The sequence below is a fragment of the Cimex lectularius genome, unplaced genomic scaffold (assembly GCF_000648675.2).
Source record: "Cimex lectularius strain Harlan isolate CLEC.00 unplaced genomic scaffold, Clec_2.1 scaffold82, whole genome shotgun sequence".
Classification (NCBI taxonomy): Eukaryota; Metazoa; Arthropoda; class Insecta; order Hemiptera; family Cimicidae; genus Cimex; species Cimex lectularius.
The window spans coordinates 347,109-358,297 of NW_019392695.1; the positions used below are offsets into that span (position 1 = coordinate 347,109).

Sequence of the window (11,189 nt, forward strand, 5' to 3'; positions counted from 1 at the left end):
TATCACCAATCGATTACTTGATAGTGCTTAGTTTTAGTGTTATTTCTCGTGGCCAAGTTGGAAAGTCCATAAACCTCTTTATATCTTCTGTCTGGATTTTTCAGTTTTAATTTTCGTATTTTAGTCGTCAAATTGAAACAATTAGTTAAGACAAAGGGAATCGATGAGTTCGATGTTTTGACCTCATCTCTCTTCCCCTCCACAATTCTATTGTTTTATTTATTGTTTTGATAGTCGAGCTATTCTGCTGAAGACACTCGGCTCTGCTTTGTTTTGGTTATTTTAAATCTCGGTTATTTCTTCCGTTGAACGTACAGATTTGTTTATAGGCCGTGATGTCAGACGATCGCGGTGTGATCGGTTTAAGGTTCAATCAGGACCAAGGTGATTTTATTTTATTTTATTTTATTTTTACTACTCGCCTGCGTAGTAACACTTTTTTGTCAGAATGTAATGATTTTAACTGTTTCAGGATGCTTCACTTGCTGCATGGAAAGTGGGCTGAGGTTGTACAACGTCGAGCCCCTCGTCCAACTTGCCAACTATCGTAAGGCCTTTTTTAACAAATCACACAAAACACTCTTGGTTCCATAATTTCGCATAAATACATTGACCAATTTAGATATACACAAAAATCGTCACCTCTGTTTTATATTTTCATTTAAAACAATCCGTTCAGTGCATATGCATGTTCATCCTTAACTAGCAAAAGCGTACACAGGGGAACATGGGGGGGGCAGCCCCTAACGCTGGAAAAAAAAGAAGTAGGTAGTCAACTTCAATGCTCAAACTATGTCAAATGTTGCTCAAACCACCAAAAATTCTGTTTCTTGTAAAATTTCATAGGAAAGAAAGTGTCACTACAATGGAAGATTTTTTTTGGATTTGTATATACAGGGTGTTCGGCTACTCGGGGTACAAACTTTGCCAGTGGATTCTACATTCAAAATGGAACCAAAAAGTCCTAATTAACTATGGTCCAAATCTCAACAGTTTCTGAGTTTTCCCCTTTTTTCTGGTTTTTTAAGATTTTATGACGTTGCTTCAAATAAACAATGACAACTCCAAAACTAAAAGATTTTGAACAAATGCGTTGATACCATTGAAAACTATGTTAAATTTCCAATAAGATGTGATCAATACTAAACTTGTAAACGTTAGTGAAATAAGCATTTCAGTAGCTAGAACATCGAACATTTTTTTTTTCAAAGTTGAAAAATTTACTATAGTGATTCTAAACTACAATTTCCAAACCTAGAGTCCAGCAAATTTCAGAAAACCCTACTCCATTTAATATCCTTTTTAGTTGTGTAATTGCTTTTTCAATTACTTTCTTCAAATATGAAGAAATTGATGAAGGAAAGGAAAAAAAGCATGGTTGACGAATTGGTGAGGTGGAAAGAGTAATAATAATAATAAAAATATCTTAAGGAAATTTTCAATGAATGAACTAAAAACATTTTGAATCTTAAAACTCTTTTGTTCTGGGGAATAATGCAATAATCGTTTAATCAAAGTTGGAGTAGTTATGTTAAATAAGTAAACACTTGCACTATTTTGGTTTCAAACCCAAATTAAAAAAGGTTAATCAATTCATTTCAAATTTTTTTAAGTTTTATTTTATTTATTTATTTTTTTAATCTTTCCACTGTATCAATCCGTCAAGCATGGTTTTTTCATTTCCTTCATCAATTTCTTCATATTTGAAGAAAGTAATTAAAAACGCAATTAAACAACTAAAAAGGATATTAAATGGAGTACGTTTCCTGAAATTTACTGGTCACTAGGTTTGGAAATAGTAGGTTAGAATCACCATAATCAGTTTTTAACTTTGAAAAAAAAAAACTTTTCAAACTTCTGGCTACTAAAACGCTTACTTCACCAACGTTTACAAGGTTAAGACTGATCATATCTTATTGCAAATTTAACGTAGTTTTCAAAGGTGTCAACAGATTTATTCAAAATCTTTTAGTTTTGGAGTTAACATTGTTTATTTGAAGCAAGGTCATGTAATCTTAAAAAAATTAGAAAAAGTAAAACAATATCTCAAGAGATTCGGGCCATAGTTAATTGGAACTTTTCGGTTCCATCTTGAATGTAGAATGAACTGGCAAAGTTTGTAACATGGGTGGCCGAACACCATGTATATAGGCTAAAATCCGCATCTGTACGTACATACATACAAACATGTGCCACCCGCAATTCTAGCTTTTGCTATTTATAGTAAACTGCCGGCAGACTCGAGAATCATCTACCCAGGTGTTGCCAGTCCACGGGCAGAACTCAGTCTTATCTGTCCAGCCACCGAGGTTTGGTTCTGGGGGGGGGGGAGCTGTCAAAAGCTAGGTCAATTCAGGTACCCACCGCGTGCAGTTCCAAACCCATTTGTACTCATGTTCTTCTTAATTACATTCACTTCTATTTACCATGCCATTCTTTTAATTAGGGCGATGGAATACTCGATATTCCTCCATCACCCTTTACACATATACAACTAACCTAATTGAGGGTCGATGAATGCACAATAGACCAATACAGTTCACAGGTCGTAAAGAGGGTCGATGGGGTACTCGATTGACTTTCTTCCATTGACCTTCTCCCATCACACATTCACACTAATAAATACATTCACTGTCAACACAATTTTTACATATATTATACAACTGACCTAATTGACACAATGAAAGATGAGTTGACAAAGGAAAGGTGTTCAAGGTGTAACCTAGTGCCTTCATATTAAACACCAATATGTCTATTATTGGGTTGTCCGGAAAATAATGCAGGATTTTAAGTTTTCATTAAAAAAAATCTATATAAAATATTCTGTTTACGTTTACAGGATTACTCATTTGTATGAATGTCAACACTTATTAATCCTCTTCCAAATGATATTGTTTGTTTACCTCTGTAGCATTCCGCTACTTGGAAATAATTCAGTCATCCTTATAATGTCAAAGCGAGAATTTCGTACGATTTTCTTTTACGAGTTTAAACTCGGCCGAAGCGGAGCCCAAACGGCTAGAAACATTAACCAAGTCTGGGGCGAGGGTTGTGTTAATGAGTGCACTGTGCAAAGGTGGTTTAAAAAATTTCGGGAGGGAGATTTCAGCCTTGAAGATGAAGAAGGTCGTGGAAGGCCTTCCTCTCTTAATGATGATGTTCTGCGATCAGTGGTGGGTGCAGAGCAACTCAAAGTCAGTAAAACGACCGTCGCTGACCACCTCAAGGCGATTGGAAAAGTGAAAAAACTCGAAAATTGGGTTCCACACTCATTAAACGATCGCCAAAAAAATCAGCGCTTTGATGTTTGTGCATCACTTCTTTGTCGAAACAAAAATGACCCATTTCTGGCCAGAATTGTTACATGTGACGAAAAGTGGATTCTCTACGATAACACTAGACGTTCTGGACAGTGGCTCGACAAAGGAGAAGCTCCAATACATTTTCCAAAGCCCCCAACTCATCAAAAAAAGGTAATGGTTACGGTATGGTGGGCTTCATTTGGTTTAATACACTACAGCTTCTTAAATCCTGGCGAAACCATCAATGCTGAATCATACTGTAACCAAATTAATACCATGCATCAGAAATTGGCAGTAATGAAGCCCTCTTTGGTCAATCGGAAAGGGCCCATTTTGTTGCATGACAACGCTCGACCACATGTGTCACGTGTAACGTCACAAAAATTATTGGAGCTTGGCTATGAAACTTTGCCTCACCCAACCTACTCTCCGGACCTCTCGCCTACTGACTACCATTTTTTTAGACACCTGGACCACTACTTAGAACACATAATATTCAAAAATCAAACGGAACTGGAAAATGCATTTATTGACTTTATCAATTCTAAAAATTCTGAATTCTACTCAGACGGAATTAATAAGTTACCAACACGTTGGGAGAAATGTATTGAGAGTATGGGAAATTATTTTGATTAAAGAACATTGCTTTAAAGTAACTAGTTTCTTTTTTTTTGTTTAATACCAAAATCCTGCATTATTTTCCGGACAACCCAATATTTCACTTAGAAAAACTTAAAAAACTTAGAATATGTTTAATAAGTACTTGTCTACAATTTCTCGTTTCCGCAAGTTGGGTTAGGTTAGATTAGGTTAAGGTTAGAGGGGTGGGGGGGCCATGGCCACAACAATTAAGCATTGACCCAGTATTCATCAATATAAAACAAAGATACCAGGATCAAATCCAATGGCCCTGCATTTGAACCTGATGTACTTAGAAATAGACTGTTTTGTAAAACTCGTATTTGAATACTTTGTAAAAAGAAAGGTTTGGAACGGGTTATGGACAAAAGTTGCAATTTCCTCTCCGACCTTTGTTTAATTTTTATAGACTAATTTACTAAAATCGTATTTTCAGCCATCGACACCATGGGGAGCCTTTCACAATGCGAGATGCTCAAAATGACAAACATTTTAGCCTGCATTGCTGGAGGTTCTCGGCCTCAGTTTGCAAATAACTCAGTACTACTCTACGATGACAATACATCGACATCGTTTCTTGTTCTTATTTTCTCATCACCTGTAAAATCCGTCAGACTGAGGAAAGACAAGTTCGTTTAATTTTTCTTCCTGTTTCTATGGTATGCATGGTGTGTTAAATTTAATATATATATATTATTTTAGAATTGTAGTAGCCACTGTGTCGCAAATAAATGTCTTTTCGTTTCCTAACAAAGTAGAAAGACTTTTTACTCTAGAAACACGTCACAATCCAAAAGGCTTATGTGAAATTACGCCCATGTTGACCGGGGAAAGGCATCTTCTCATATTCCCCGGTCACATAATTGGAAGTATTCAGATAGTGGTGAGTCCACCATTAGAATTAATATAAAATACCCGATTTATAATATGTATTAATTATAGGACTTGGCGAATACAGAAACTGGTACAACAAGCGCGCCCATCACAGTCAATGCTCACCAAAACGAGTTGGCTTGCCTAGCCATTAATCAGCAAGGGACTTTGGTCGCAACGGCTTCAGTGAAAGGGACACTGATTCGAGTTTGGGATACTGTCAAGAGGAAATTACAAGTAGAACTCAGAAGAGGGTCTGATCCTGCAACAGTATATTGGTAATGATTAGTCTCATATTCTAAATTATAATAATCCCATTTCATACTTATCTATATAAAATGTAATAATAAAAATGTAATGTAAAATAATAATAAAAGTGTACATATACTAGACAAAATAGAAGTTGGTTTATTTAAGTTTTATTTATCTTATTTTCCAGCATTAACTTTAGTCAAAATTCTGAGTTCTTGTGTTGCTCAAGTGATAAAGGAACAGTGCACATATTCGCCCTTAAAGATACTCGCCTAAATAAACGATCATCGTAAGATTCAACTTTTTATTTTATGATTACTTATCTATTATATTATCTGTCTACTATAGTATTGCATTAATTTATCATTTTGTTTGTAGATTCTCAAGAATTAGTATATTAGGAACATACGTTGAATCCCAGTGGGCTTTAGCTACATTTACAGTGCCAGCTGAATGCGCTTGCATATGTGGATTCGGTTCGAGGAACTCTGTTATTGGTGTGTCTAATTGGTCAATAATTAATATTAATATATAAATCAAATAGATGTGAGATCACAGATTAATATACTTTGATATTCATAAAAATTTATATTTAGGAGATTTTTTGGGTGCAGAAATATCAACTTTGTTCCAAGCTAAAAAATGTTCCAAACTACTTAGAGAAAAAAAACGAGAGAAAAGTCGCGTCTATTGTATGTAATTATTTTGTGACTGTGCAACATAGTAAAGAACTACATAGTAACTCTAACCTTACCTTACCTAACCTAACATGCTGTAATTCTCCCTAACCCATCCCTAAGTCTATCTAACCTAACACACCCCTAACTTAACATGTCCCTACCTCTAATCCTACCTAACCCATCCCTAACTCTATCTAACCTAACACACCCCTAACTCTTACTAACCTAACATGTTGTAATCCTCCCTAACCCCCCATCCCTAGCTCTATCTAACCTAACATGTCCTTAATGCTAACTCTACCTAACCCATCTCTAATGCTACCTAACCTGCTATTTTGAAATACATCCACAACTAATGCAAAACCCCTTAAATTACTTTTGCTCTTGGCTTCTAGGGCTCGTTGCCAAGAATACTTGAAAGGTGTCTAATAATTTTTGACCTAATATCACCCAAAGAGAAATTCATTGAAATCAGTGATCCCACATCAGTAGTTTGCCAATATTGTTCATAGCTTTTGTCTTTTTCTTATTTTCTATTATGTTAACATTGTTTTTAAATTGCAATTAAGGTTTTGGTTGAGATAAAAAAGTCAGTGTCATGAACGGGATTCGAACCCACGACCTTCAGCTAGATACGCCACTGCTCTACCACTTGAGCTATCGTGACTTTGATCCACTCAGACACTGACTTCCCATCCCAACCCCATCTTTTGAATTTTCCCTCCTTTTTGCCATTTTTCATGAAGATCGTGGGTTCGAATCCCACTTGTGACACTGACTTTTTTTAATCTCAACCAAAACCTTAATTAATTGAAAAGAATTTATTTGATCAAGCAGACCATGAAACCTAATAAAATTGTTTTTAAATTTTCAGCAATTTGTGTTGATGGGACTTTTCACAAATATGTTTTCAACGCCGACGGCAATTGCAATCGGGAGAAGTACGATGTTTTCATCGATATAACTAATGACGATGACTTTTGAAAAACAAATACGTATGAGCCTAATATATTGATGAACACCGTGTAAATATTCTTGTAAGGGACTATTTTAACATTTTACCAATTAAAGCTATTATTTGAACCAGTTGGAAAGTTAAACAAAAAGTGATTCTGGAGAAATATCTATAATTTCTAACAACTCAAAAATCAAAATATTAGTCAAGAAACCGATCTCTTTTTTTTCACATTATTTTTAATGAAGTGATTTTTAATTATTTTTTGTGCCTCATCTGTTGATATTTTTATGTAGGTTCTTTTACTCATAAAGGTATTTTTATTTTAACTTGCACAAATTTCCAGTTTGTTTATATGAGTAGGGTTTTAATAATATAAGCATGTCTGACTGATTTTTGGGTCACCTTTGATTGCTCATATGAATTGTGGTTTTTATTTTAATTTTCTGTTAACCAGAAGGCAGTTTTTTTTAATCTGGTTAGGACTTATCAACCTAGTTGTTCAACATATCTTTTGCCTGACTACATGATTCAGCAAATTCAGTAAAAGATTTTGCATATGAATCGTTTTTTTTTTGTTTTTTGTTTTTTAAATTTGGTTAGGACCTATCAACCTTGCTGTACAACACATTTTTTGCCCGAGTACACAATCCGGTTATCGAGTGAGCTTTTTTATTTTATTTTAGTATATATATAAACTTTAACTATAAAATAATATAAAACTAAAATATACTTTTTTATATTTAATAAACTGATTAAAAACGTTTACTCAGTTAAGTGATATTCAGATGAAGGATATTAAAGACAGTCGGACACAGGATGCAAGTTTTTGTTTGTTTTTAAGGTGTTTTGTTCAAAAGAACATAAACATAAGAAAAATTGGTTAAGTAGGTTTGTAAAAAAAAAAAAAATGTACATAATGGAATTATTGCCAGTATAAGTAGAAATTTATGGTGTGGTTTGAAAGTTTTAAAACCAATCCACATTTTTTACACAATATTTTTGTACAAACTGCAGTACAAAAATTGGTTTCATGTAAACACAATCATGTTTGTTTGTGATACATAGTCATTAATCATTTTACCTTGTAAATAAAAGGCCGTTTATAATAAAAGGGCAGTTAAAAAAAAACATTATATGAAATAAGGCTGATTTGACTTATGTTAGCATTTTCATTGTTGATGCTTGAATGTTTAATTTTGTTACAAGTTATAGCCGTTCTCTGTCAAATTAACCCTTTTTATTTAATAGAAAATTAACTCTTTTTTGGCGCTAAATTTATTTGTTTTAACGTCAAATTAACCCTTTCTTTAAGGCCATACAAAAACTTAGGAGATGGTGTAGAATATAAGCATGCAAACTTGTAAAGAATATAAAATGGGTTATGATATANAAAATAGGGTTAATTTGATGGAAGAACGCTAAATATAATAATAGTTTTTAAGTATTTGGTTTTTATTCTGTAAATTTTTTTTTTTTTGAAATGATGAATTCTTGTAATTGCTTTTAAAATTGTCTGCAAGAGTAAATTATTTCAAAACTATTTAATAATCAATGTGAGCATATAATGGGTAGAAATGAACCCTTAATTACCGTGTTACGTTGTTTCCCCCTTTATTCAGAAATATACTAAAATAATGCAAATAAATAATTAACTATAAAAGTGTGAATTATTTTTGAAAGGCTAGTTTAGACAATTGTTAATACTACTGTCAGTTTACCGCTTGTTTATTCATTAGTGAAGTTTTTTTATATTTGTGTACAGTTTATCAAAAGGCTGGTTGTTTTATTGCTACAAAATTATTGTTCATTCATGTTGCAAAGTTATTCCTTAATAAATCAAATTAAAAAAATTCAGTGCAGTAGCAAGTACAAGAAACATTGTATATTACAAACTTTTTCTGACCGAAAAAATGCCTGCCAACATTCTTATAAGTTTTCAAAAGGCAAATGTGATATGTAAAAATCATTGTACTGTGATAAAATATAATTTTTACCAAAAAGCAAAACATGTTCATTATTCTTAATGTAATTCTAAACCCAAAATGTAACGTTCACTTTCCTCACTCAGGAAGAGATCATGAGGCCATTTTTTATGGCAAAACATATAAAAGCGTATTTTTTGTAAAAAAAACATTCAAATTTTTTTTTATTGTAAAAAATTTTAATTTTGTTTTGAGCAAAAAAATTTTTTAACTTACCTTACTACATCACTCAGTCTCAAAAGATACAATAGCTTGACTGTAGGTTGATTCGTTGCGAATGACCATTTTTGCATTTTCAATTTCGTATTCTGAGGAGTGCATATGCACATGGGGTGGGAAAGGTTTAGCTAGATTAGGAATGGTTAGATTAGGTTTGGCTAGGTAGGATTAAGTATACAGTTAGGAGCAGGTTAGGTTAGATTATTGTAGGGTTAGAGTCGGGCAGGTTAGGTTAGCTCGAGTTAGAGTTGTGGGCAGGTTAGATATGGTTAGGGTTAGTGTTAGGGACCAACTTTGCTATGTCTCGATCAAAAAATAATTGTGTGTGGTATTACAATAGATATGAATTAGCTTGACTGCAGATAGATTCTTTTTGCGTGACCATTAACATAAGTGCACATGGGTTGTGTTAGGTTAAGCTAAATTAGGTATGGTTAGGTTAGGTAGGGCCCTTGATAGACGGGAGTAGAGGAATCGAAGGAATCAAAGGAATCGCAGAGTTGATGAGTCGTCAAAAGAATCGAATCGAAAATAGCGTAAAATACATTAAAAAAACGTGCCTACGAGCCTTTTACATCGAAAAAGACAATACAATTTTTTTCGATTTTTTGCGTTTTTGTTGAAAAATACGTAAAAAAACGTGTCCTACGAGCCTTTTACATCGAAAAAGACAATAAATTTTTTTTCGATTTTTTCGGTTTTTTTTGCCTCTTGAAAATACTTAAAAAACCTCTCCTGTTTTTTTCTTCTTTCTTGAAAAATACGTAAAAAACGTGTACGAGCCTTTTACATCGAAAAAGTAAAAAAAAACTTTTCCGATTTTTTTGTTTTTTGCGTTATTTTTTTTTTTTTTGAAAAATACGTAAAAAAAAAGTACTACGAGCCTTTTACATCGAAAAAGCAATACAAAAATTTTCGATTCTTTTGGTTTTTTTTGTATTTCTTGAAAAATACTTAAAAAAACCTCTCCTACGAGCCTTTTACATCGAAAAAGATAATAAAAATTTTTTCGATTTTTTTTCTTCTTTCTTGAAAAATACGTTAAAAACTTGTCCTACGAGCCTTTTACATCCAAAAAGACAAAAAAAACTTTTCCGATTTTGTTTGGGAAGATAAAAAACCCCATAAATTATCGAATATCTGCGAAAAGGGTGATCTGATTGGTTCATGAGGGCTTTTTGGTTGCATTTGAAGTGTAGAAGCTCCTGACGAATTTTGTCGTACTAGAGCGAATCTTCCTGTATATGTAAGACGGCAGACGCTTTTTCCTTTTTTGTTTGGCAACACTGTGGGCAACACTGATTCCGTGAAGTGTAAAGTAAGGATAACATCACATTTGTTCATGTACGATTATTAATGAATGAAGAAATTGTTTAAGAAAAATCTAGATGTAATTAAATCACCTGAAGATTACATACTAAATTATAATACATTGTAATTTTTAATTAACAAATTATTAAAGGCCGTTTTGCATGTTATGAGAACGAAGTAGAACCACGAAGGCCATTAAGGCGGTACGTACAAGTATATTCTATCAACGGACACACCTGTTGGTCGTATTAACAGGGAATCGATGTAAAGGAAGGCTTTTGTTAAGGCCTAATTGTCTCACAAGAACCACCCATTCACGGTCTAATTTCCCGTATCACTTTATGTTTTTATCACCCAACACATCCCAGATAAAAAGAAACATTATAATTATTATAGAAACACGAGGTGATTTCGAAACAAGCCGAATTCCTCCTTTTAACGTCGGTTTAGTTCGAGCGTGACTATAGTTAATAACAGGAAGAAATAATTAACGTTTACGCTGGAAACACTTTTGAACAAAGTGAGTGTACAAAACGAGGCGATTGTTTGGCAGGAACGTTAATACAAACAGACAACACGATGATGAATTGTTCGAGAACTAAAGCAGGTCAATTTGTCTTGATAAGTAGATAGGTTGGTCTATCTACCTATGATAGACCTAGATATAGGTCTCGTAGGTATGAGGCTACTAGCCCTTTCGCACTGCGTCCATCAGAATGTGTTCATTGTACTCTTCCATGGGTACAGCTCACTATCGACTTTTTATTAGCCTCCATAGCCTTGATAGAGACTACTTAGCTTTATGTACTGTATTCAGCTTTTCTTTGTCCTCGACTACCTTTTCCTCAATAAGTACTTAGGTGCCCCTTCTTTGAAGCAGAACATAAACAGGCTGTCTTCTCTCAATATTTCTAAGTGTCTATTAAAATGGTTGGCGGCATTGCTAACGCCATGTGATGTCGCTGGGGGCATC

At 33.7% G+C, this 11,189-nt stretch overlaps 1 protein-coding gene across 1 annotated transcript; it reads left to right on the top strand.

Annotated features, from left to right (window-relative positions):
* Positions 1-69: 69 nt before the first annotated feature.
* On the top strand, positions 70-7,201 carry LOC106664090 (WD repeat domain phosphoinositide-interacting protein 4-like). Its single transcript, XM_014389480.2, has 8 exons — positions 70-384; positions 473-547; positions 4,378-4,570; positions 4,644-4,824; positions 4,884-5,092; positions 5,254-5,355; positions 5,445-5,563; positions 6,621-7,201. The coding sequence occupies exons 1-8, from the start codon at positions 336-338 to the stop codon at positions 6,728-6,730; spliced, it is 1,038 nt and encodes a 345-aa protein (XP_014244966.1). The 5' UTR covers positions 70-335; the 3' UTR covers positions 6,731-7,201.
* The last annotated feature ends 3,988 nt before the right edge of the window (positions 7,202-11,189 follow it).

Bases quoted from the DNA above. Each gene is read 5' to 3' on its own strand.
- LOC106664090 (XM_014389480.2), top strand. From the start codon at position 336: ATGTCAGACGATCGCGGTGTGATCGGTTTAAGGTTCAATCAGGACCAA. The intron at 5,093-5,253 runs GTAATGATTAGT...CTTATTTTCCAG, and splicing joins GATCCTGCAACAGTATATTG to CATTAACTTTAGTCAAAATT. The intron at 5,356-5,444 runs GTAAGATTCAAC...TTTTGTTTGTAG, and splicing joins CGCCTAAATAAACGATCATC to ATTCTCAAGAATTAGTATAT.